Here is a 27,617-nt window from a genome sequence, read left to right on the forward strand (position 1 = left end):
GTGAGTTTCTGATCCTCTTCCTCACCCCAGACCCATCTTTCCGATTTTGGGGTCACGAGTCTTTGGAGGAGAGTTAAACCAGACAGATTCTCAAACTTGTGTTTATGTGTGAAATCTAGAAGAATCATAAGTTTTGGTATTATAATTGTTTTATTATGATTTTCCTCCATGCACATAGGAAAAGAAGACAGCCAGTTATCCTTTTCTGGCTTAACAAAGTATTCATAACTCTTAGAAATCAGAAGTGCAAATTAAATGATACTAATTGAGCAACAAATTATGAAGTTAGACAGCTATGCCATGTTATAGGTTTGGGGTTAAAGTTACTCTCACAGAGTTTAGCAACAGCTCTTGCAGGGCAGGTGTCCCAGGAGACTCCTGTGTTAGCAACAACACTAGCAGGGGCAGTTTTATGACGCAGAATCGAATCTAATTTTCTGCAACTGAGGGGGAGGGGGAATGTTTTCTTCTAATGTGCTGAAATTTCTGTTTACCACTATTCCTAAGTCTCCAATTTCAGGCCAAATGCTAAAATTCCATTAGTTAGTCCTGAGGAAAAAAAAAACATCAGGCCTGAGAAGCTCAAAACATATGCTATAGAAAAGAAAAGGGCAGAATTTGTCATAGTTTCAGTCTACGGTGTCAGAATGACCTTGGAGTTAAAAAAACGTCTGGGGTTGAAATGGCTTGCATTACGTCTGTCCTTTCTTGCTTTAGAAGTAATGACCCCGACAGAGAGTGTTTCAGAGTCTAAGGTGGCCGTGAAAAAGGCACCGCAGGAGGTGGACCAGAGTAAGCCTTCCCCTAGACCTCCCAAGACGCTCAGCAGCTTCTTCAGTGAGTTTCTCTTCCCTCCCTCCTCTCCCCAGGTTGTGGGGGGCACAGGTGGAGTAAATTTTTCTCCAGAGAATGCTTCAGATCCCTTCTGGCCTTCACGCTGGCTGGAGTCTGGGGCTCCTCTCTCCTGATGTGTCCCCCAGCACCTCTGAGGGTTGGGGTGGTGCTGGGTGGGGAGTAGGTGGGAGGTGGGGGACTCTTGGAAGAGGAGGGACCCACCGTTTCCTGCCTTTATTCCCAGCTCCCCGAAAACCGGCAACCAAAAAAGAAGTGAAAGAAGAGGGGTCGGGTGCTCCAAGAGAGGATGAAGCCAAGGGGTGAGTCAGTCTCTGGGTGTGAAAAATGTCTCTGGGCTTGCTCCCTCTCTATTCCCACGGTCCTAGTTGAGATGGGGGACTGCCTCTTCCAGGGTTCGGACACCGTGCCTGTAGAGGGTCAGGTAGTAAGTATTTTAGACTTTGTGAGCCACACACGGACTCTGTCATGTATTCGTTGTCTTTTTTTATAAAAACTGTGAGCTTGCAGGCCATATAAAAACCATCCAGGGATGTAGTTTGCTGACCCATCATCCCAGCCTCTTCTTTGGCCATTTGGCTCCAGTCTTTCATCCTCAGTCTGACCCACATTGCGTCCTGGAGGGTCTTTCTGATGACCAGAGTTGACTCTGCCCCTTTAATGGCTCCTCGGATATCTGTAGGACAAAATCTAAGCCCTTTTGACTTGGGACCCCTGCCCACCTCTCTGGCCTCATTTCTTATCCCTCTATTCCTGTCCCACTGAATTTACTAGATTCAGAGTATGCTTTGGAAGCTGACAGGCATGTCTACCCTGCATTAAAATTTACGGAGCACCTCTTTTGTGCTAGCCCTGGGCTGCCTGTGGAGATGAACCGTATAGAACTGCCCCTGCTGCCCCGGCTCTCATGTTGCTCACAGTGTCTTGGGGTTATGGGTCACTAAATAGGTTGTTAAATAATTAATTACTTCATTGTAACTATTTTAAGTGCTTTGAGAGAAGATGTCTAGGCCAATTCCCATGGTATCTGTTATATACACAGGAGGTCCTGTTGAAGGTGTGTTAAATAAATGACTGGATGGATGCATAAATAAACTCCTACAGAGTAAGAAATCGGGCCTCCTCTGTGCCTTGCTCAAAGCCCTGGGATAAAGGCTGAGTGCCTCAGGGCTCTTTATTAGCTGGTCCTGCCCACCTTACTTTACAGCCTCATGGGGACACCAGTCTCCTCCTTACTCGGAGGCACAACATTTCCTGTCATCCCTCACAGCTTCTGAGTATGCTGGCCCCTGTCTAGAATATTCTCCCAGCCGTGTCTGCCTAACACAGTTTCCCCTCAGGCTCCTGCTCACATTGTACCTACTCAGGGAAGCACAGTGCCTTTCTTCCATCAGGGCTGATATGTGTCCCCCAGTACTTGAAGCAGACTTTCTTTGATAATCCTGTCACATATTCAAGTGTCTCCTCCATCACACCACGAGCCCCAGGGTCGGATCTGATTCTTGCTTGGTCTTTGGCTTCCCACCCTGGGTCTGGCCCAGAGGAGGCTTAGGAAATGTACAATGAAAAACTGGATTTAATACTTTTAGATTTTTTTCCCTCATTAGTCAGTCATGGATTCATTCATTCACTCAATAAATATTTATTGAGAACTGATTGTATGTCAGGCAGTGGTTTTAGGTGCTGGAGATCCAGCAGAGAGCAAAACAGACAAAAATCCTGTTCTATGGAGCTTGTATTCTAATAAGAAGAGGCAAGGTTTAAACCCAGTAAGTAAGCAAAATGTCATATGTCTTATGGTGTTAAGTATTGCAGCGGAGAATAGAGCAGGGAAGGGGAAAGGAAATATTGGAGTAGAGGAGAGGTTGCAAGTTTCAGTAAGGAGGTTAGGAAAGGCCCTACTGGGGAGGGGGAATTTGAGTAAAAGACCTGAAGGAGATAGGGAGTGAGTCATTGGGGAAGAACGTTTCAGGCTGAGAAAATACCACGTGCAAACGCCAGAGGTGGGAGCATGTCTGAAAGCTTCTGTCTGCCTGGAGGAGGGTGAGTGAAGGGGAAAGTAATAGGAGATAAGGTCAGAGAGTGACAGGGCCAGCTTATGGAAGGGTGTTGAAAGCCATTGTTAGGACTTTGGTTTTTAATCTAACTTGAGATGGATGTGAGTAGTCAGTGGTATCATCTGACTTAAGCTTTAACAGGATCCCTTTGGCTGCAGTGGTGAGAATAGACTGAACAGGATTCAGGGTGGGAGCAGAAGGAGTGGGGGACCAGAGAGGAGTTTATTGTAATGGTCTATTTAAGAGAGAGTGGAAATGGCAAGAAGAACCGGATATTGGATCCTGTGTTAGCAGACAAGATGTGCAGTGGATGGATAAGGAATGTGAGAGAAGTGGAGGAGTTAAGGATGCCTCCAGAGGTTTAGACCTGAGCACCTGGGAGGATTGAGTTGCCATTGACTGGGACAGGAGAGACAGGGTGAGGAGCAGGTTTGGAGCTAAAGTTTTGACTTTGTTAATCCAAACATGGATAGGCAAGTGGAGCTATAAATGATGCAATTGTATATGTTGAAGTTAGAGTTACAAATTTGGGAGTCATCAACATATAGATGGAATTAAAGCTGATACTGTAGGAGATCACTAGAGGAGAGAAGATAAATAAAGAAGACACTCAGAGTGTGAGCTCTGGGGCATGCCAAACTTAAAATATATAGGAAATTGCAGAAAAGCATAAAGAAGAAAATAAAGGTGACCATAAGCGAGTGGTATCTCCTGTAGCCTTTTTTTCCTGAACAAAGCCTAACATGAGGTCATGCACATAGTAGGAATTCAGTAAATATTATGGAATCAGTGAATAAGAGTGGAGATGTTTCTTGAAGAGCTAAGAGCATTAAAGCCTGGCCAAATTAAAAACTTGCCTGATTTGGGATGTTTTCTTGTAGGACTAAGGAAGTGTGGTGGGGACTTGAGTTTGTTAAACTGTTGATCCCATGTGGCATGAGTGAAATCCAGTTTCCAGGTCCCCCTGCCCGTAACTTTGAAGATAATGCCATTTTTTATTACTTTTAAAAAATGTTTTGCCAGGATACAATTGAAATTCATTCATCACACCAAAAACCAGGAAAATTTGAATGAGAAAAGACAATCAACTGATACCAATATCGAGATGAATCACATTTTGAAATTATCTGACAAGGATTTTAAAGCAGCCAACATAAAAATGTTTCAGCAATCAATTGCAAATTCCCTTGAAGCAAATGAAGAGATGGAAAATCTCGGCAAAGAAATAGAAGTTATAAAAAAGAACCAAATGGAAATTATGGAACTGAAAAGTACAGTTACCAAAATAAAAATTTGCTGAATGGTTTCAGTAGTAGAATGGATATGACTGATGATAGAATCAATGAACTTGAAGACATATCAATAGAATTTATCATTCTGAACAACACAGAGAAAATCTAGATTGGAAACAAATGAACAGAGCCTGAGGGAAATAGGAAAATATCTGACATTTGTATTATCAGAGTCCTGGAAGGAGAGGAGAAGAACATGGGATTCAAGAAGTATTCAAAGAAATAATGGCTGAGAACTTCCCAAATTTGATGAAAGACATAAACCTGAAGATTCAAGAGGCTGAGTGGACCCCAACATGAGATAAACCCAATGAAATCCACACCAAGACACATCATAATTAAACTTCTGGAAACTATAGACAAAGGGAAAGATTTTGAAAACAGAGAGAAACAATCCACTGCCCATAAAGGAACACCAATTTGAATGATGGCAGATTTCTCATTTGAAACCATGGAGGCCAGAAGGAAATAGTACAGTATTTCTCAAGTGCTGAAAGAAAAGAACTGTCAACTGTGGATCCTATATCCATTGAAACTATCCTTCAGGAATGAAGGGAAAATAAAGACATTCTCAGGTGAAGGAAAACTAAGAAGGTTTGTTGCTAGCAGACCTATCCCTAAAGAATGGCTAAGGAAGATCTCTGATGAATACGATAATGGAAGAAGACTGGGACCTTCAGAACAGAAAGAAAACGAAATGGGTAAAAAGAGAAGTAAATAGACTGTCTTTCATCTCATGAATTTCTTTAATAATAGCTCATGGTTGAAGCAAAAGTTATAATACCATCTGATGTGGTGCTCAGCGTGGTATATAGAGGAAATGCATAAAACAATTCTATTTTAAAAGTGGAGAGGGTAAAGGGACCTAAATAGAAGGCAAGCTTAACACTTAATTGAAGTGGTAAAACGTTGACACTAGTAGGCTGTGATAAGTATATGGTAATACCTAGAGCAGTCACTAAGAATATAATAAAGTGATATGCTAAAAAACATAAGTCAAAATGGGAATTACAAAGGGTTTGAGTATATTTCAGGAAAGCAAGAGAAAAGAAGGAATGAGAAATAGAAGGAATAACAACAAAAAATAGCAGACTTATGCCCTAACATACACATAATTGCTTTAAATATAAATGATGTAAATACGCCATTTGAAAGAGGTTGGCAGAGTGGATAAAAATTATGATATAACTATATTCTGTCTATAAGTAACTAACTTCAAACATAACTGACTTTAAGCGACATAGATAGTTTGAAGGTAAGAGGGTGGAAAATACATATCATTAATTTTTTAAAAACCCAGCAGAGTGGTTATATTAATATGATATAAAACAAACTTTACAGCAAAGAAAATTACTAGGGACAAAGAGGGACATAAGGATAAAAGGATTAGTCCACCAAAGATAAAGAGCAATCCTAAATGTGTGTACACAAAAAAACAGTGCTTCATTTACATGAAGCACAATCTGATAGAGCTGAAAGGAGAAAGACAAATCCCCAGTTACAGTTGGAAACTTCAACATCCCACTGTCAGCAACTGATAGAACCACTAAGGTAGAAAATCAGCAACACCATCAACCAGCAGGATCTGGCTGACATTTATAGAAAGCTCTACCCACAAGCAGCAAAATGCATATTCTTTTCAAGCATTCATAAAGATAGACCATAAAACAAGCCTTCACAAATTTAAAAGAATTGAAATCGTACAAGTTTATTCTCTGACCACCATGGATCAGACTAGAAATCACTAACAGAGAGAATAGCAAAATCTCCAAACACTTGGAAATTAAACAACACACTTCTAAAAAATCCTTGAGTAAAAGAGGAAGCCTCAAAGGGAATGGAAAAAAAATGAAAATGAAAACACAACATATCAAAATTTGGGGGATATAGCTAAAGCAGTGCTGAGAGAAAATTTAGTAGTAAATGATTACATTAGAAAAGAGGAAAGATCTCATATCAATAATCTAAGTTTTGTCTTCAAGAAACTAGAAAGATAATAGCAAAATAAGCCCAAGGCAAGCAGAAGGAAATAATAAATAACAGAAGTCAATGAAATTAAAAGCAAGAAAACAATAATGAAAATGAAGTAAAAATCTGGTGCTTCTTAAAACATCAATAAATTGATTAACCTCTAGCAAGACTGACAAAGATAGAAAACACAAATCACCAATATTAAAAGTGAAATGAGGATAGCACCACAGACTGCAGCAATTAAGTGCTTAAGGGACTACTATGAACAACTTTACGCTTATAAAGTCAACAATTTAGGAGAAATGGATTAATTTCTTGAAAAGCCACAAACTTCCAAAACTCAAGTAAGGAGGAGTAAAGACCCTAATTAGTCCTGTAACTATTAAAGAAATTGAGTTTGTAATGTAAAAGCCCCCCCAGAAGAAATCTCTAGGAACTCACGGGTTCACTGGTGAATTTTACCAAACATTCAAAGAAGAATTAACACCAATTTTACACGAGGAGAAGAGAGCACTTCCCAAACTTGATTCCAGAACCAGACAAAGACAGCACAGAAAAAAACTACAGCCCAATATCTTTAGGAACTTAGATGCAAAAATTTTAACAAATTTTAGCAAATAGAATCCAACAATATGTGAAATGAATACTACTCCAAGATCAAGGGGAACTTATCCCAGGGATAAAAGCCTGGTTTATTATTTGAAGATGAATCAATGTAATCCGTCATATTGACAGGCTAAAGAAGAAATATCATGTAATTATATCAGTTGGTGCAGAAGAAACATTCAACAAAGTTCAACACTCATTCACAATAAAAACTCAGTGTAGTCGGAATAAAGGGGAACTTCCTCAACCATATAAAGAAGAGCACCAGCAGGAAACTTACAGTTAACATCGTGCTTCATGGTGAAAGACTGAATGCTTTCCTTCGAAGATGGGGAACAAGGCAAGGATGTCTTCTCACAATTTGTTTAACATTGTACCGGAAGTCCTGGCTACTGCAATAAGGCAAAAAAAAAAAAAAAAAAGATTTGTGTGGTAGAGCTAAAACTGACTCTATTGGCAGACAGCTTGATTATGTAGAAAATCTCAAGCAATCTAGAAACAAACTCCTAAAACTAATAAGTGAGTTCAGTAAAAGTTCAGGGTACAGTAAGATCAACATGCAAAAACCAATAGTATTTTGAGTTGGTAATTTAGAATGAGTGGCAACTAAAATTAAAAAAAATGCAGTACCATTCACAGTAGCTCCAAAGGAACAGAAACAATTAGGGATGAGAGTAACAAAACATGTACAGGGTCTGTATATTAAAATTACAAAATGCTGATGAAAGAAATCCAAGAATACCTAAATACTTGGAGAGATATCATTCATGGCTTGGAAGACTCAATATAGTAAAGCAGTTAATTCTCCCTAAATTGATCTATAGGTGTAATGTAATTCTTATCAAAATCTCAGTCAGGTTTTTTGTAGAGATAGACAAGCTTATTTTGAATTTATATGAAAGGGAAAGGCCCTAGAACAGCCAGGACAATTTTGAAAAAAGAAGAAAGTGGAGGGAATGCCTCTCCCCAGTGTGAGGGCTGTAGCCTCAGGACAGATGGATACTATGGAGGAACAGACATCCAGATCGTGGGACGGAACTGAGAACCCAGAAGGAGACCATGCAAATAATGCCTAATTTTTGACAGACGAACAAAATCAAATCAGTGGAGGAGGGATAGCCTTTTCCATAAAGAGTGCTGGAGCAATTGGACAGCTATAGACAGAAAAATGAACCTATACCTAAACCTCATGCCTTAAAAAAATTAACTCAAAATGAATCACGGACTTAAATGTAAAACTCTAAAGCTTCTAGAAAAAAGCAAAGGAGAAAATATTCAGGACTTAAGATTAGGTAGAGAATTCATAGACTTGAAATCCAAAGTATGATCTGTAGAAGGAAAAATTGATAAATTTGGACCTCATTGAGATTAAAGACTTTCTCTGAACTTGTTAACAGTTTGAAAGTACAAATTATAAACTGGAAGAAAATATTTGCAAATCACATATCTGACAAAGGACTTGTATCAATGAATATATAAATAACTTAAAAACAATCCTATTAGAAAATTGGCAAAAAAAAAGATGTACACACATTTCACTGAAAATAATATGCGGATGAAAAATAAGCACATGAGAAGATGTTCAACATCATTAGCCATTAGAGAAATGCAAATAAATACCACAGTGCAATATCACTCCACATTCTACACCTGTCAAAATGGCTGCCATAAAAAATAGCAATCACACCCAGTGCTGGTTAGGATGCTGAGAAACTGAATCTCTTATATATTGCTGTTGAGAATGTAAAATGGTGCTGACACTCTGGAAAACAGGTTGGCAATTCCTTTTAAAGCTAAAAGTGGACTTAACATATGGCTCAACAGTTGCACTCTTGTGAATTTATGCCAGAAAAATAAAAACTTATTCTCGTGTAGAAAAATGCACATGAGTGGTGATTGCAGCCTTACTCTGATAGCCCAAATCTGGAAACTACCCAGATGTCCTTTAAGGATGAATGGCTTAGTTGACAGGGACATCCGTGTCATGGCTGCTACTCAGTGATAAGAAGGAACAAACTATTGATGCAACAAGCAACAAGCCAGTGGACCTCAGGGAAATCACTCTTAAGTGAAAAGAGCCAGTGTCAAGAGGATGCTCACAGTATGGTTATTTATGTAACATTCATGAAAGAACGTAGAGTTAGAGAACTGGTTAGAGTTGCCAGTGGTTAGAGATGGGAGGTTGGTGCAAGGTTGCCTGTGGTGATGGTAGAGTTAAGTATCTTGATTGTGGTGGTGGGTGAAATTGCACAGACACACACGAATAAGCTCTTGATGGTACCTGTGCCAGTTCCCTGGTTTTGAGATTGCGCTCTACTTGTACAAGATGTTACTGCGAGAGGCTGGGTGAAGGGTGCACTGGACCTCCTTGTACTTTTCTTTGCATCTTCCCAATGATCTAAAATTATTTGAAAATAAAAAGTTTTTTTTTTTAAACTGTTCATTGAGTATCTGAAAAAATACATGTCCCAAGAGTACAGGTGGTGTCAAATATAAGAGCAGTATAAACACAGGGCTCCTAAGCAATATAAATAGGTGAGAAGAGTTAAAGGCTTGGTGACAGTGACAGTAGCAATTTATTAAATACATGTACTTGCCAGATAGTCTGTTAGATGTTTAAATTGACCTCTAATCCTCGCAGCAAGTCTTAAAGTATGTGTGACAATCCCCGGTTTATAAATGAAGAAACTAGTGACAGAAGGGGTTAAGTAACTTGCTTGGCCACACGGCCACTGAGGGGAAGAGCTGGATGCAAACTCCCATCTGTCTTGCAAATGCATGTTAACTAACTCTTCAATTCTGCAGATTCTTGGCTAAACTCAGAAATTGTTACAGTTTTTTGGAGCAGAATCTGGTACAGAGTAGGTACTCACTGAGTGCTTGCTGAATGTCATACGTTTGAGAGCTGGTCAGATTTTATTCCCGTAAGTACAGCAGCCACATGCAGTAGAAGCCTGAAACCAGCCCCACGCATCTGAAACTTTAACTATAAAGAGAGATCTAAGGTTTTCCATTGAGCAGAAATTTTAGCTCAGCCTCTTGTGATTCAATACCATTGCATTGCATTCATTAGTGAAAAATATTTAGCAATTTCAGATAGTATCTCTACCCATATGGGGCTTATGGAGAGGCATGGGACAAACAGGATGCATCTAATTGTCATATTATAAGAGTGACAGATGCCATAAAGGAGAATCACATTGTACTGATTATAATGAATAAAAAGTTTGGATGCAAACTTTTATCTGATTGAAGAAAAACTATGGCATGATAGAATAGAAGAAACAATATTTATGGATTTCAAAGTATTCTCCATTGAATATCTCAGAAAAGTTAATCACTGTTGTTTAAAGTGTATCTCGGAGGAGGCGGGGCAAGATGGCAGACTGGTGAGCTGTAAGTTTTAGTTACTCCTCCAGGAAAGTAGGTAGAAAGCCAGGAACTGCGTGGACTAGACACCACAGAGCAATCTGTCTTTGGGCATACTTCATACAACACTCATGAAAATGTCGAACTGCTGAGATCAGCGAAATCTGTAAGTTTTTGCGGCCAGGGGACCTGCGCCCCTCCCTGCCAGGCTCAATCCCGTGGGAGGAGGGGCTGCCAGCTCCGGGAAGAAGGGAGAACTGCAGTGGCAGCCCTTATCGGAAACTCATTCTACTGATCCATACTCCAACCATAGATAGACTGAGACCAGACACCAGAGAATCTGACAGCTGCCAACCCAGCAGAGAGGAGACAGGCATAGAAAAAAAAAAACAACACGAAAAACTCCAAAATAAAAGCAGAGGATTTTTGGAGTTCTGGTGAACACAGAAAGGGGAAGGGCGGAGCTCAGGCCTTGAGGGGCATATGCAAATCCCGAAGAAAAGCTGATCTCTGCCCTGTGGACCTTTCCTTAATGGCCCTGGTTGCTTTGTCTATTAGCATTTCAATAACCCATTAGATCTCTGAGGAGGGCCCTTTTTTTTTTTTTTTTTTCTTAATCCTTTTTTCTTTTTCTAAAACAATTACTCTAAGAAGCCCAATACAGAAAGCTTCAAACAATTGCAATTTGGGCACGTCAAGCCAAGAGCAGAACTAAGAGAGCTCTGAGACAAAAGGCAATAATCCAGTGGCTGAGAAAATTCACTAAACACCACAACTTCCCAAGAAAAGGGGGGTGTCCGCTCACAGCCACCATCCTGGTAGACAGGAAACACTCCTGCCCATCGCCAGCCCCATAGCCCAGAGCTGCCCCAGACAACCCAGTGTGACGGAAGTGCTTCAAATAACAGGCACACACCACAAAACTGGGCGTGGACATTAGCCTTCCCTGCAACCTCAGCTGATTGTCCCAGAGTTGGGAAGGTGGAGCAGTGTGAATTAACAAAGCCCCATTCAGCCATCATTTGAGCAGACTGGGAGCCTCCCTACACAGCCCAGCAGCCCAGAACTGCCCTGGGGGGACGGCACTCACCTGTGACATAGCACAGTCATCCCTCAACAGAGGACCCGGGGTGCACAGCCTGGAAGAGGGGCCCACTTGCAAGTCTCAGGAGCCATACGCCAATACCAAGGACTTGTGGGTCAGTGGCAGAGACAAACTGTGGCAGGACTGAACTGAAGGATTAGACTAATGCAGCAGCTTTAAAACTCTAGGATCATCAGGGAGATTTGATTGTTAGGGCCACCCCCCCTCCCCGACTGCCCAGAAACACGCCCCACATACAGGGCAGGCAACACCAACTACACACGCAAGCTTGGTACACCAATTGGGCCCCACAAGACTCACTCCCCCACTCACCAAAAAGGCTAAGCAGGGGAGAACTGGCTTGTGGAGAACAGGTGGCTCGTGCACGCCACCTGCTGGTTAGTTAGAGAAAGTGTACTCCACGAAGCTGTAGATCTGATAAATTAGAGATAAGGACTTCAATAGGTCTACAAACCCTAAAAGAACCCTATCAAGTTCAGCAAATGCCACGAGGCCAAAAACAACAGAAAATTATAAAGCATATGAAAAAAACCAGACGATATGGATAACCCAAGCCCAAGCACCCAAATCAAAAGACCAGAAGAGACACAGCACCTAGAGCAGCTACTCAAAGAACTAAAAATGAACAATGAGACCATAGTACGGGAAACAAAGGAAATCAAGAAGACTCTAGAAGAGCATAAAGAAGACATTGCAAGACTAAATAAAAAAATGGATGATCTTATGGAAATTAAAGAAACTGTTGACCAAATTAAAAAGATTCTGGACACTCATAGTACAAGACTAGAGGAAGTTGAACAACGAATCAGTGACCTGGAAGATGACAGAATGGAAAATGAAAGCATAAAAGAAAGAATGGGGAAAAAAATTGAAAAAATCGAAATGGACCTCAGGGATATGATAGATAATATGAAACGTCCGAATATAAGACTCATTGGTGTCCCAGAAGGGGAAGAAAAGGGTAAAGGTCTAGGAAGAGTATTCAAAGAAATTGTTGGGGAAAACTTCCCAAATATTCTAAACAACATAACTACACAAATCATAAATGCTCAGCGAACTCCAAATAGAATAAATCCAAATAAACCCACTCCGAGACATACACTGATCACACTGTCAAACACAGAAGAGAAGGAGCAAGTTCTGAAAGCAGCAAGAGAAAAGCAATTCACCACATACAAAGGAAACAGCATAAGACTAAGTAGTGACTACTCAGCAGCCACCATGGAGGCGAGAAGGCAGTGGCACGATATATTTAAAATTCTGAGTGAGAAAAATTTCCAGCCAAGAATACTTTATCCAGCAAAGCTCTCCTTCAAATTTGAGGCAGAGCTTAAATTTTTCACAGACAAACAAATGCTGAGAGAATTTGCTAACAAGAGACCTGCCCTACTGGAGATACTAAAGGGAGCCCTACAGACAGAGAAACAAAGACAGGACAGAGAGACTTGGAGAAAGGTTCAGTACTAAAGAGATTCGGTATGGGTACAATAAAGGATATTAATAGAGAGAGGGAAAAATATGGCAAACATAAACCAAAGGATAAGATGGCCGATTCAAGAAATGCCTTCACGGTTATAACGTTGAATGTAAATGGATTAAACTCCCCAATTAAAAGATATAGATTCGCAGAATGGATCAAAAAAAATGAACCATCAATATGTTGCATACAAGAGACTCATCTTAGACACAGGGACACAAAGAAACTGAAAGTGAAAGGATGGAAAAAAATATTTCATGCAAGCTACAGCCAAAAGAAAGCAGGTGTAGCAATATTAATCTCAGATAAAATAGACTTCAAATGCAGGGATGTTTTGAGAGACAAAGAAGGCCACTACATACTAATAAAAGGGGCAGTTCAGCAAGAAGAAATAACAATCGTAAATGTCTATGCACCCAATCAAGGTGCCACAAAATACATGAGAGAAACACTGGCAAAACTAAAGGAAGCAATTGATGTTTCCACAATAATTGTGGGAGACTTCAACACAACACTCTCTCCTATAGATAGATCAACCAGACAGAAGACCAATAAGGAAATTGAAAACCTAAACAATCTGATAAATGAATTAGATTTGACAGACATATACAGGACATTACATCCCAAATCACCAGGATACACATACTTTTCTAGTGCTCACGGAACTTTCTCCAGAATAGATCATATGCTGGGACATAAAACAAGCCTCAATAAATTTAAAAAGATTGAAATTATTCAAAGCACATTCTCTGACCACAATGGAATACAATTAGAAGTCAATAACCATCAGAGACTTAGAAAATTCACAAATACCTGGAGGTTAAACAACACACTCCTAAACAATCAGTGGGTTAAAGAAGAAATAGCAAGAGAAATTGCTAAATATATAGAGACGAATGAAAATGAGAACACAACATACCAAAACCTATGGGATGCAGCAAAAGCAGTGCTAAGGGGGAAATTTATAGCACTAAACGCATATATTAAAAAGGAAGAAAGAGCCAAAATCAAAGAACTAATGGATCAACTGAAGAAGCTAGAAAATGAACAGCAAACCAATCCTAAACCAAGTAGAAGAAAAGAAATCACAAGGATTAAAGCAGAAATAAATGACATAGAGAACAAAAAAACAATAGAGAAGATAAATATCACCAAAAGTTGGTTCTTTGAGAAGATCAACAAGATTGACAAGCCCCTAGCTAGACTGACAAAATCAAAAAGAGAGAAGACCCATATAAACAAAATAATGAATGAAAAAGGTGACATAACTGCAGATCCTGAAGAAATTAAAAAAATTATAAGAGGATACTATGAACAACTATATGGCAACAAACTGGATAATGTAGAGGAAATGGACAATTTCCTGGAAACATATGAACAACCTAGACTGACCAGAGAAGAAATAGAAGACCTCAACCAACCCATCACAAGCAAAGAGATCCAATCAGTCATCAAAAATCTTCCCACAAATAAATGCCCAGGGCCAGATGGCTTCACAGGGGAATTCTACCAAACTTTCCAGAAAGAACTGACACCAATCTTACTCAAACTCTTTCAAAACATTGAAGAAAATGGAACACTACCTAACTCATTTTATGAAGCTAACATCAATCTAATACCAAAACCAGGCAAAGATGCTACAAAAAAGGAAAACTACCGGCCAATCTCCCTAATGAATATAGATGCAAAAATCCTCAACAAAATACTTGCAAATCGAATCCAAAGACACATTAAAAAAATCATACACCATGACCAAGTGGGGTTTATTCCAGGCATGCAAGGATGGTTCAACATAAGAAAAACAATCAATGTATTACAACACATTAAAAACTCGAAAGGGAAAAATCAATTAATCATCTCAATAGATGCTGAAAAAGCATTTGACAAAATCCAACATCCCTTTTTGATAAAAACACTTCAAAAGGTAGGAATTGAAGGAAACTTCCTCAACATGATAAAGAGCATATATGAAAAACCCACAGCCAGCATAGTACTCAATGGTGAGAGACTGAAAGCCTTCCCTCTAAGATCAGGAACAAGACAAGGATGCCCGCTGTCACCACTGTTATTCAACATTGTGCTGGAAGTGCTAGCCAGGGCAATCCGGCAAGACAAAGAAATAAAAGGCATCCAAATTGGAAAAGAAGAAGTAAAACTGTCATTGTTTGCAGATGATATGATCTTATATCTAGAAAACCCTGAGAAATCGACGATACAGCTACTAGAGCTAATAAACAAATTTAGCAAAGTAGCGGGATACAAGATTAATGCACGTAAGTCAGTAATGTTTCTATATGCTAGAAATGAACAAACTGAAGAGACACTCAAGAAAAAGATACCATTTTCAATAGCAACTAAAAAAATCGAGTACCTAGGAATAAACTTAACCAAAGATGTAAAAGACCTATACAAAGAAAACTACATAACTCTACTAAAAGAAATAGAAGGGGACCTTAAAAGATGGAAAAATATTCCATGTTCATGGATAGGAAGGCTAAATGTCATTAAGATGTCAATTCTACCCAAACTCATCTACAGATTCAATGCAATCCCAATCAAAATTCCAACAACCTACTTTGCAGACTTGGAAAAGCTAGTTATCAAATTTATTTGGAAAGGGAAGATGCCTCAAATTGCTAAAGACACTCTAAAAAAGAAAAACGAAGTGGGAGGACTTACACTCCCTGACTTTGAAGCTTATTATGAAGCCACAGTTGCCAAAACAGCATGGTACTGGCACAAAGATAGACATATAGATCAATGGAATCGAATTGAGAATTCAGAGATAGACCCTCAGATCTATGGCCGACTGATCTTTGATAAGGCCCCCAAAGTCACCGAACTGAGCCATAATGGTCTTTTCAACAAATGGGGCTGGGAGAGTTGGATATCCATATCCAAAAGAATGAAAGAGGACCCCTACCTCACCCCCTACACAAAAATTAACTCAAAATGGACCAAAGATCTCAATATAAAAGAAAGTACCATAAAACTCCTAGAAGATAATGTAGGAAAACATCTTCAAGACCTTGTATTAGGCGGCCACTTCCTAGACTTTACACCCAAAGCACAAGCAACAAAAGAGAAAATAGATAAATGGGAACTCCTCAAGCTTAGAAGTTTCTGCACCTCAAAGGAATTTCTCAAAAAGGTAAAGAGGCAGCCAACTCAATGGGAAAAAATTTTTGGAAACCATGTATCTGACAAAAGACTGATATCTTGCATATACAAAGAAATCCTACAACTCAATGACAATAGTACAGACAGCCCAATTATAAAATGGGCAAAAGATATGAAAAGACAGTTCTCTGAAGAGGAAATACAAATGGCCAAGAAACACATGAAAAAATGTTCAGCTTCACTAGCTGTTAGAGCGATGCAAATTAAGACCACAATGAGATACCATCTAACACCGGTTAGAATGGCTGCCATTAAACAAACAGGAAACTACAAATGCTGGAGGGGATGTGGAGAATTTGGAACTCTTATTCATTGTTGGTGGGACTGTATAATGGTTCAGCCACTCTGGAAGTCAGTCTGGCAGTTCCTTAGAAAACTAGATATAGAGCTACCATTCGATCCAGCGATTGTACTTGGTATATACCCGGAAGATCGGAAAGCAGTGACACGAACAGATATCTGCACGCCAATGTTCATAGCAGCATTATTCACAATTGCCAAGAGATGGAAACAACCCAAATGTCCTTCAACAGATGAGTGGATAAATAAAATGTGGTATATACACACGATGGAATACTACGCAGCAGTAAGAAGGAACGATCTCGTGAAACATATGACAACATGGATGAACCTTGAAGACATAATGCTGAGCGAAATAAGCCAGGCACAAAAAGAGAAATATTATATGCTACCACTAATGTGAACTTTGAAAAATGTAAAACAAATGGTTTATAATGTAGAATGTAGGGGAACTAGCAATAGAGAGCAATTAAGGAAGGGGGAACAATAATCCAAGAAGAGCAGATAAGCTATTTAACGTTCTGGGGATGCCCAGAAATGACTACGGTCTGTTAATTTCTGATGGATATAGTAGGAACAAGTTCACAGAAATGTTGCTATATTATGTAACTTTCTTGGGGTAAAGTAGGAACATGTTGGAAGTTAAGCAGTTATCTTAGGTTAGTTGTCTTTTTCTTACTCCCTTCTTATGGTCTCTTTGAAATGTTCTTTTATTGTATGTTTGTTTTCTTTTTAACTTTTTTTTTCATACAGTTGATTTAAAAAAGAAGGGAAAGTTAAAAAAAAAAAAAGAAAGAAAAACAAGGAAAAAAAAAGATGTAGTGTCCCCTTGAGGAGCCTGTGGAGAATGCAGGGGTATTCGCCTACCCCACCTCCATGGTTGCTAACATGACCACAGACATAGGGGACTGGTGGTTTGATGGGTTGAGCCCTCTACCATAAGTTTTACCCTTGGGAAGACAGTTGCTGCAAAGGAGAGGCTAGGCCTCCCTATATTTGTGCCTAAGAGTCTCCTCCCGAATGCCTCTTTGTTGCTCAGATGTGGCCCTCTCTCTCTGGCTAAGCCAACTTGAAAGGTGAAATCACTGCCCTCCCCCCTACGTGGGATCAGACACCCAGGGGAGTGAATCTCCCTGGCAACGTGGAATATGACTCCCGGGGAGGAATGTAGACCCGGCATCGTGGGACGGAGAACATCTTCTTGACCAAAAGGGGGATGTGAAAGGAAATGAAATAAGCTTCAGTGGCAGAGAGATTCCAAAACGAGCCGAGAGGTCACTCTGGTGGGCACTCTTACACACACTTTAGACAACCCTTTTTAGGTTCTAAAGAATTGGGGTAGCTGGTGGTGGATACCTGAAACTATCAAACTACAACCCAGAACCCATGAATCTCGAAGACAGTTGTATAAAAATGTAGCTTATGAGGGGTGACAATGGGATTGGGAAAGCCATAAGGACCACACTCCACTTTGTCTAGTTTATGGATGGATGTGTAGAAAAGTCGGGGAAGGAAACAAACAGACAAAGGTACCCAGTGTTCTTTTTTACTTCAATTGCTCTTTTTCACTCTAATTATTATTCTTGTTATTTTTGTGTGTGTGCTAATGAAGGTGTCAGGGATTGATTTAGGTGATGAATGTACAACTATGTAATGGTACTGTAAACAATTGAAAGTACGATTTGCTTTGTATGACTGCGTGGTATGTGAATATATCTCAATAAAATGATGATTAAAAAAAATAATAAAAAAAAATAAAGTGTATCTCCTGGCGTATTTTTGATGATTTGTATTGAACCTAATTATTCTCATAAAAATGTTTCCACGATTCTTAACTTTATCAATGTCACACTCAAATTGAGACCTTATTGATGATGTTAAATGGCACCGTTTCAGTATGTGACTGCATTTTAGTAATAGTCAACTCCTTTTCTTGGGCAGTTTCTTTATGCTGTTTCACTTCATCTCTGCAGCCATCCTGTGGAGGGAGGGGACATTTTAGCCATTTTACAGACAATAAAACAATTGGCCTGAGAGGCTAGGTCAGCTTCCCAGCACCCCACAGGGAGGCAGGGGTAGGCCTGGGCCTGGGACCCGTGTGTGCCTGGTTCCTAAGCCCAGATCCTTCACCACGGCCCATCTTGGCTCTGTGTCTGTGTTGGTGTATTTATGTGTATGTCTCTAACAAAATCAGTGTCCTACATATAACATGTCCTATTTTTCTTTACATTTCATGGGCTCCTATGGCTGCTTTTCTTGTACCGTTCCTAGCCCAGTCACTTGTCCTCCATCTCTGATGGCTGCCTCCAGGGGACAGGCAAACCTTTCAGGAGCTTCCCTTCCCTCACCTTTAAAATGGGGCTGTATTGGGAAGGAAGGTGTGTGCTTTCCTTGGCTTCACTGTCTGCCAGGCACTGGCCACCCAGCGTACCTCATGTGCATTCACTTGTGGCATCCACAGCACCACTGTGATCCCCATTTCACAGGTGAAAAGAGTGAGGCATGGTGGGATTAGGGGGTGGTGAGGAATCCCAGCTCCCGTTTACCAGCTATGTGACACTGGGGAAGTGGCTTAACCTTTGTGTGCCTCCGTTTTCTCTGGAGGGTTTAAAGCATTTAGACCAGGCTCTGACCGTGGCCATGCCCAGTAAGTTGTGGCTATTAACTGTTATTGTTTGTTTTTAGGGCCCTGCTTAGGTCACACAGATGGGACCTGTGTGACAGGAGGCAGAGTGGGATTTGATCCAGGCCATCTCACTCCATGACCCCTCACCCACCACGCTGTGCTGCCTCTTGGTGATATGGTGGGACTGGCCCTGAGGGGCACTGCTTGCTGGGTGCTGAGTCTGTAATAAGCACTGTGCATGGTCTCGTAAGGCTCTGTGCAGCTCAACCACTGGCAGCCTGTCTGTATTAGAACCAGCTAAAGGGCTTAAAGTCCAGAATCTCCTCCCAGTCTCCTCTTCCCCTGTTTTGGTATAGCTATAGGCTTGAGGGTGGAGAGTCTGCATTGTTTTAAAAATATTCCCACAAAAATGCCCCCAGGAGTGGGAAGCCCTCCCTGTATTTTCTTATTTGGCCCTTAGATGACATGTTGTGGTAGAGACTTGGGGTAGCGGTGTTGTATAGACAGATACGCTGCAGCTCAGAGTGGGGAGGCCCCTTCCCCAGGACAGCGCAGCTGGTCAGTGGCAGAGCTGGGGTCCGAACCCAGATGGGTCTGACTGCAGAGTCTGGGCTGCTGCGACTAACTGGATCAGCGTCAGGCATTAGGGGAGGCGTTGCTAATGCGGAGATTTACGACGCCGTCTCTGGAGCTGGCTTACTACCTGTGTGACCATAGGTGAGTTACCACTCTGTGCCCCCGTTTCCTTATCTGGAAAACGAGGCAGAAAGAGTCCCTCGAAGGGCTGATTGTTAGTAGCTTTGGTGCTCTTAGCACAGTGCCTGGCACTTTGTAGGGGTAACTGCTCCCTTTTCCCTCTGTTCCGCCCCAGGGTAGGGAAGGGTGGGTCAGCCATGTTGTAAGAGTGGACCTGAAACATTCGGATCCTGTCCCTCCACTCCCGCCTTGCCGACCCCTGTTCTGTTCTTGAACGTGCCAACATGCCTCCCCCCAGGGCCTTTGCACTCGCTGTTTCACCCCTGGGAATGCTCCTGCCTGTGCTGTCCGCTCTGTGCCCCTCTCCTGTCACCGTGCCCTTTGTCCCCTGTCAGCCTCAGAAGAACTTCCCAAAGTGATCTCTCTCTGAGATTGGCTTTATTTTGTTTGATGAAACTTTTTTTTTTATAAAAGACATGCTTTTGACTACAATGATAAACATAAATACAACTTTAACTATACATGTTTGCCAGTTTGAATGTATTGTGTCCCCCAGAACGCCATTATGTTTGATGTAGTCTTGTGTGGGCAGATATATTAGTGTTGATTAGATTGTAATTCTTTGAGTGTTTCCATGGAGATGCGACCCACCCAACTGTAGGTGATAACTCTGATTGGATAATTTCCATGCAAGTGTGGCCCTGCCCATTCAATGTGGACCTTGATTAGTTTACTAGAGCATTATATAAGCTCAGACAAGGAGCCAGCTTGCTGTAGCCAGGAGGGACGCTTTAAAGAATGCACGGGAGCTGAGAAAGGAACTGCAGTTTACAGAGACATTTTGGAGACAGCGTTTTGAGAGCAGACTCTTGCTCCGGAGAAGCTAAGAGAGGACAAACGCCCCAAGAGCAACTAAAAGTGACATTTTTTGAGGAGCTGTGGCCTAGAGAGGAACATCCTGGGAGAAAGCCATTTTGAAACCAGAACTCTGGAGCGGATGCCAGCCACATGCCTTCCGAGCTAACAGAGGTTTTCCGGACACCATTGGCCATCCTCCAGTGAAGGTACCTGATTGTTGACGCCTTATCTTGGACATTTTATGGCCTAAAGACTGTAACTTTGTAACCACATAAACCCCCTTTATAACAGCCGATCCATTTCTGGTGTTTTGTGAAAAGGCAGGATTAGCAAACCAGAACAACATGTAACTGCAACAATTAAATGATAAGTAAAGTTATTTATTTATTTGGGTTATTTTTTCTGACTCACCCACAAGTGAACTTTGTTTTCCTTCACTCTGTGCCCTTGTGCCTGGAATCAGAGCTCAGTAAGCATTATTGGGAGGAACCAGTTCTCTTTGGCTCAGGCAGCTAGCCAGTTTATTTTCCTTTTTGCCTCCACAGACCCCAAGACCCCACCAGCTACAATCCTGCCAAGAACAACTACCACCCCATCGAAGATGCCTGCTGGAAACCGGGCCAGAAGTGAGGCTTCTCCCCTCCCACAGTCTTCCTTCTGCCTCTCTGTGGGAGGCTCTGACCGGAGGCCTCAACTGGAGGAAACTGTCAAATCTCTGTCTCCCCTGTCCTGGGGATGCAGTTGGCAGCTTTGAAGGAGAAAGAGAAAACCCTGGGCACTGGGGTTGCTTTTTGGGTGGTAGCAAGGCTGTCCCCTGGGAGGTGTGGGAGGACAACTAGATGAAGGGAAGCAGGGTTTATGCAAACTGCTCTTATGTCTCTTTTTCTTCCCCAGAGTCCCTTATCTGGCTGTGGCCCGGACATTTGAGAAGATTGAGGAGGTTTCTGCTCGGTAACTAAGCAGGCCTGCCTGGGTGGCAGGGCCGGGGTGGGGTGGCAGTTGCTGCTTATTCACTCACTCTGCCTCATCCTTTCAGCCTCTGCTCTCCTCACTCTCACACATAATATGTGACTGTGGGCTGTCTGATTGGGTTTTATTCAGCAAATGCTTATCTGAGTATCTACCACCTCTCTGACACTGGGGAGAGTGACTGATAATACAAATATTATTAGTAATACAGTAATGACAAGATGTGTTTTAGGCTTGGTTGCTAGGATGGAGACCCAGAATAATGGTGGCTAAAATGAGATAGGAATGTATTTCTTTTTATAATGGCATCGCAGTTCACGACTGCTAGGTGGCTTCATGGTGTCAAAGACTTAGGCTCCCTCAGTCTTACTGCCTTGTCATAAGCAGGATGTTGGCTGTGTGCACTTGGTTTACAATGGCTCTTGCTCACCCACATCCCCATGGGAAGGGTCATGCCAATGGGAGAGCTCAGTGCTTCCTTTAGAGGACCTGCACATCTGATTGGCCAGGACTTGGTCACATGGGCACTCACTGCAAGGGATGCTGGGAAATGCAGTCTTTCCTATCAGGAAACAGGCACTAGCTACAAGTCAGGGCTGCTCAAGTGCTATAGACAGGGAGTGTGGATATTGGGAGTCAGTTCACTGTTTCTGCCATGAGCAGCAGGAGCTAACTTTTACTGAGTACCTTTTATCAGGCACTGTGCTAAATATGATCTCATTTCATCCTCACGATGGCCTGTGAGCAGGTGGGATCTTAGCCTCCTTTCCTGTTGTTCAAATGAGGAAACTGAGGCTCAGAGAGGTGAAATCACTTGCCCAAGGTCACACAACTGGCCAGTCTTAGTGTTGGGATTCAAATCTAGGGCCTGTGTTAACCATCTAGTGCCTCCCTGATTAAAAAAAAGACTTACATTAGCCCATGCTTCATTGATTATATGTTGTGCAGTTTTCATAGTTTAACGTCCCTGAAATCTGGTGCATCTGGGACAGCTGGTGGCCTGGAGATTGTGGTCATACCCGCGCACACACGAGTGTGTTAATAGCTGTTCACAGCACCCCCCCTTCGGTGGAGTCATGCACCCCTTTGGTATCCCATGTATTAATTTTAATTGCCATTTACATTTTAAAATCCTTCCAAAAGACTGTTCCATGAGTTGGCATTGAAAGGAAAAGTTGTTGCCTTTGCAGAAGAGTCTGGAAAAAGAGAAGTGTGGGCATGAGTTTTTTTTTTTTTTTTTTTTTTATCATTACATTTTATGCATTTGCCTTTTAGATATGTAGGAAGTAAAAAGTGGAGTTACAAAACTGAAAATACCCAAGTACTGTCATTTAAAATATTTACCTCTGTCGTTATACTTATTGGAGATCTATGTATCTTCATGTGTCTATTGGCCTTTCTTTCCAACATGCAGAACCCTATAGCCTCTCTTCCAGTGACAGTCTAGTGGTAATGAACTCACTCAAGCTTTCGTTTATCTGGGAATGTCTCTTTTTTAAAAGATGGTTTTGCTGGATATAGGATATAGAATTCTTGGTGCAGTTTGTGTTTTCAGCACTTTAAATATGTCATCCTACTGCCTTCTTGCCTCTCCATGGTTTCCAGTGAGAAACTGGCATTTAATCTTAATGAGGCTCCATTGTACGTGACATGTTGCTTCTTTCTTGCAGCTTTCAGAATTCTCTTTATCTTTGGCATTCAGCAGTTTAACTACAATATGCTGTGGCATGGATCTATTTGGGTTTATCCTCTTTAGAGTTTATTGAGTGTCTTGGAAGTATATATTGATGTCTTTTGTTAAATTTGGGATATTTATGGCCATTATTTCTTTGAATATTCCCTCTGTGCCTTTTTTCTTCTGGAAGTCCCACAATGCATGTATTGGTACACTTGATGGTGTCCCACAAGTTCCTCAGACTCTGTTCAGTTTTCTTCATTTTTTTTTCTTTCTGCTCTTCAGACTGAGTGATTTCACTTGTTTTTTTCAAGTTCATTTATTCTTTCTTCTGCCAGCTCCAATCTGCTTTTTTTTTTTTAATCTTCATTTTATTGAGATATATTCACATACCATGGAGTCATGCAAAACAAATCGTACTTTCGATTGTTTACAGTACCATTACATAGTTGTACATGGGCATGAGTTTTATGTGAATGAAGTGGATGTTGTTTGCTAGAGGAAAGAAAGCAAAAAGGAACAGCTAACTCCTCATGTACCTGAGAAAGCACGATTGTTTAAGTTGATGGAGCTGGGGTACGTGCACCAAGACTGCCGGTTTCGCCATCTCGCAGCACAAGGCTAGGACTGGGTGTCAGCTGAGGCCCAGGTTCCCTCGGTTATTAGCAGAATCCCTTCCCTTGTGGCTGTAGGATGCACCTCAAGCTTGCTTCTTGAAAACCAGCAATGGAGAGGGGGAATCTAGTACCAGTTGGGTGGCAAGATGGAGTCTTACGTAAAGTAACGTAATTATGGGAGTGGCATTCCATCACCTTTGCCACATTCATTTGGTTAGAATCAAAGTCATAGACGCTGCCCACACTGAAGGGACAGGGATTACCCAAGGGCGTGAACACCAGGAGGTGGGGTCCTGGGGACTCTCTAGAGTCTGCCTGCTGCAGACCCTAGGGGAACACTCTTTTGAGAAATGCTGTCACCAATGCTTTGATGGCACCGAGGACAATGTTAATGTGGAAAACACTGGAGCCACTGATTTGACAAGCATTCCAGAAAAGACAGACACTTTGTGGGAAGATATTTTAAGAATGCTGTATTGGTTTATTTTGCTTTGAGAGAAGGGGCTGGATTCAGGATTGTTTTGATGGCAGAGCTCCCAGCAATTACTGGTAGATTGGATGTGGGAAGAAAGAGAAAGGAAGTTGACCCCAAGGCTTTTGGGTAGGCCCTTGGAAGGAAGGAGTTACCATCTACTGGGTTGGGGAAGATGCAGGAGGAGCAGAGGTAGGAGGGAGATCAGGAACTGAGTTTTGGGCCTGTTAAATCTGATGTCCCATGCCATTAGATGTTCCAGAATGGTGTTGAATATTTATTGGTCAGTTGGATTTAAGAGCCTGGAGTTGAAGACTGCGGTGGAGATGGAATTAGGAATCAGCAGCATGTCAGTTGTGGTCAGCCTTTGAGGCTGCATGAGAGGTCTAAGGAGCGAGCGAAGCTTGAGAAGAGGTCAGAGAACTGAGCCTCGAGGCACTCATTTTAAGAGGTCTAGGGCGCAAGAAGGAATCAAGAAAGGAGTCTAAGAAGGAATAGGAAGTGAGGTAGGAGGGAAACCAGGCTAATGTGGGGTCCTAAAAGCTAAACGAAGACAATCGCTGCCAAGAGACCAAGTGTGGTGGGTACCAAGGACCATTCAAGTTAGCAACCTGGAGCTCCCTAGTGACCTTGACAGTCAGGTGAGGAGCTGGGGGAGTGGCAGTCCTGGTGGAGGGCACAGCCTGGGCAGCGGTCCAGGGCGAGAACCAATATGTGTGATGTGGGGTGAGCGGTGGGGATTGTGACCTGCTGGGTGTCGCTGGAGCATAAGAGGCAAATGGGCCAGGCCAGGGGGGACTTGGTTTTGTTTTTGTTTCTTTGCTTGCATTGTTCTGGTCAGCAGCTCAGGCTGGGCTCAGCTGGGTGGTCCTGCAGATGTTGCCTGGGGTCCCTGATGTGGCTGCAGCCATCGCGGGGCCAATGGTCTGGTCTGGGAGGGCCTCACTCACTGCTGCTTCCCATGATGGGTGGGTTATAACAGGGCAAAAGGAACTATGAGGTCTTCTTGAGGCCCAGGCTCAGAAGTCCCATGATGCCATTCCTGCCTTGTTCTGTGGGTCAAAGCAAGACCCAAAGGTGAGCCCAGATTCATGGGGTAGAGAACAGGCCCCACCTCCTGAAGGCAGGAACTGCAGACAGTGTGTGGTCACCTCTAATCTACCCTCAGTAACCAAAGGTGACGTCAGTCTTGCCAACATTTCTCAGTGCTGGTGAAAGGAAATCCGGTTTTGGTTATGGCAAGAACTCCCCATAGCATGGCAGTGCGTTCTCCTGCAGAGCCTGCGTTCCCAGTGACCAGTGAGGCTCGGGGCTGGCCCCCCATGCGCAGGGCGGCCCCAACCGTGCTCCTTACCGGGTTCACTGCCTGGCCCCTCCCTGTCCTTCCCACTCTGGCATTCACCTCTGAATTTAGTGTAAGTAAAATTATTCTATGGAACACACCCCTCTTTCTGCTTCCTATTGACTACTATCACCACTGTTTCCAGATCCTTCCATGTTGAGTTTTATCTGCTAGCTCGTTTTATCTGCTTATTTATATCCTAGCTCTTTTTATCGTCTCTATAGTATTCCTTCATTTTCATTTATTGCATTTCATTTTTTAATTCCCTGACATTGGTGGAGCATTTAGGCTTTTGCCCAGTGCTTTGTTCTTATACCTGTGTCTCTTCACAAACGTGTGAGTAGCGGCCCCTGGGGCGTAAACCGCCCCCACCCCGCTGTGGACTTGCAGGTTCTGGAGGGCCTGGGGAGGGCTTTGAAGGCCAGGCTGAGGGGCTCAGGCTCAGCCTGTGGGAGCAGCAGAGGGAGGCCGTGTCGTCCAGAGCCCTGCCAGGGGGGCAGACAGGTGGGAGTGAGGGCCCAGCTCTCTCCTTCTTGGCTGTGTGCCATGGGCAGGTGGGTGACCTCTCTGAGCCTCACTTTTGTCGTGAGTCAAAGAGGGATTATACGTCTCACAATGGCGGTGGGGACTGTGAGATGAAGTTTCTCCTGTATTTGACTATTATAACTCCATAATCCATAATTGCAGATTTTGTTGTGGCTTTTTTTTTTTTTAACTTTTTGAAATTATTTTAGACTTAGAGAAAGTTACCCAAACAGTACAGTACAGAGAGTTCCCATATATCCATCACCAGCTTACATTATAGCACAGTTCTCAAATCCAGGACATTAACACTGATAGAATTCTGCGAAGTCATCTGCAGACTCTATTTTCATGTGGCCCTTTTCCCACATCTTCCTCTTCTCTGGCCCAGGGCCCATCCGTGTCCCCCCCCTGCATTAGCTGTCTGTCTCCTTGGCCTCCCTCAGTCTCCGACAGTCCCTCAGTCTTCCTTTGGCCCTCATGACCTGACACTTCAGCAGGGTCTGGTGGTCTTTTCGACTCTCTCAGTCTGGGCTTGTCTGATGGGTCCTCAGGACCAGATTCTTTTGTGAAGAAGACCCCAGAAGCAATGCTTCCTCAGGGCACCCTGTCGGGGTGCCCGATGCCCCAGCATCTTGTTCCTGGTCCCAGGGCTGCGGGGTCATCCCAGGCATGTTGCTCTCGTTCCCTTTGTCATTAATAAGTATCTTGTGGGAAGTTACTTTGATGCTCTGCAAAAATCCTATTTGTCCTCAAACTTTTGCCCCCTAATTTGGCACCCACATTATATTTCTAGGGTTGGTGTAATGAATTACCACAAACTGGGTGGCTTAAAGCAACAGAAATTTCTCTCTCCCAGTTCAGGAGACCAGAAGTCAGAAATTAGCATGTCAGCAGGGTTGATTCCTTCTAGAGGCTCGGAGAGAAATCCCACCTTAGGGCTCTCTCAGCTCCTGGTGCTGGCGGGAGGACCTGGTGTATGTGGCCTGTGGGTGCGTTACTCCACCCTCCACTCCTGTCTTCATCACCTCCTTCCAGTCCTTTTCTGTCTCTTCTGAGGACACTCTCAGTGGGTTTAGGACCCACACTGATCCAGTACCATCTCATCTCAAGTTTACCTTAATCACATCTATCTGCAAAGACTGTTTCCAAATAAGGTCACATTCTGAGGTTCTGGGGTCCGTGAACTTTTGGGGGACACTATTCACCCCACTCCAGCATCCTGTGGAGGCTCCCTCTGCAGCAGTTACTGACAGGCTGTGGGCCTACGTTTGTTACTTGGAATTCTTCCGTAAGAAGGTCACAGCTCTCTTTTCAGTTAGGCTCTCTGAATTTGCCAGCAGCAAACCTAGGTGTTTTCACAGTTTCTGTGACACGGTTAGAAACATTTCGTTTTTTCTAGAGGCAGCAAAGCTTACTGGCTGGGAGCAGGGTCCTCAAGCCTTTGGCCTTGGTTTGAGTCTCAGCTTGGTACTTCTAGCTGTGTGCCCTTGGGCAAGATGCATAATCTTCCTGTGCCTCAGTGGCTTCATCTGTCAAATGTGAATGACAATAGTATCTACCTTGTTGGGGCTGTGAGGATCAGGAGTTAAAGGGCAAAGTGCTTCAAACCAGTGCCTGGCACGGAGGAA

General features: G+C 42.5%; 1 protein-coding gene across 6 annotated transcripts in view; it reads left to right on the plus strand.

The window, feature by feature from the left end:
- Window positions 1-27,617, plus strand: part of LIG1 (DNA ligase 1) — a 63,262-nt gene that overhangs the window by 16,689 nt on the left and 18,956 nt on the right. For 4 of the 6 annotated variants that reach the window (XM_037819493.1, XM_037819494.1, XM_037819495.1 and 1 more), the window contains 4 exons: window positions 718-837; window positions 1,079-1,154; window positions 20,935-21,015; window positions 21,284-21,340. In XM_037819493.1, the coding sequence (XP_037675421.1) occupies window positions 718-837; window positions 1,079-1,154; window positions 20,935-21,015; window positions 21,284-21,340 (334 nt within the window). The remainder of the gene's footprint in view (window positions 1-717; window positions 838-1,078; window positions 1,155-20,934; window positions 21,016-21,283; window positions 21,341-27,617) is intronic. The other 2 variants (XM_037819489.1, XM_037819492.1) reach the window with 1 other exon arrangement.

This window comes from Choloepus didactylus, chromosome 27 (assembly GCF_015220235.1).
Source record: "Choloepus didactylus isolate mChoDid1 chromosome 27, mChoDid1.pri, whole genome shotgun sequence".
Lineage (NCBI taxonomy): Eukaryota > Metazoa > Chordata > Mammalia > Pilosa > Megalonychidae > Choloepus > Choloepus didactylus.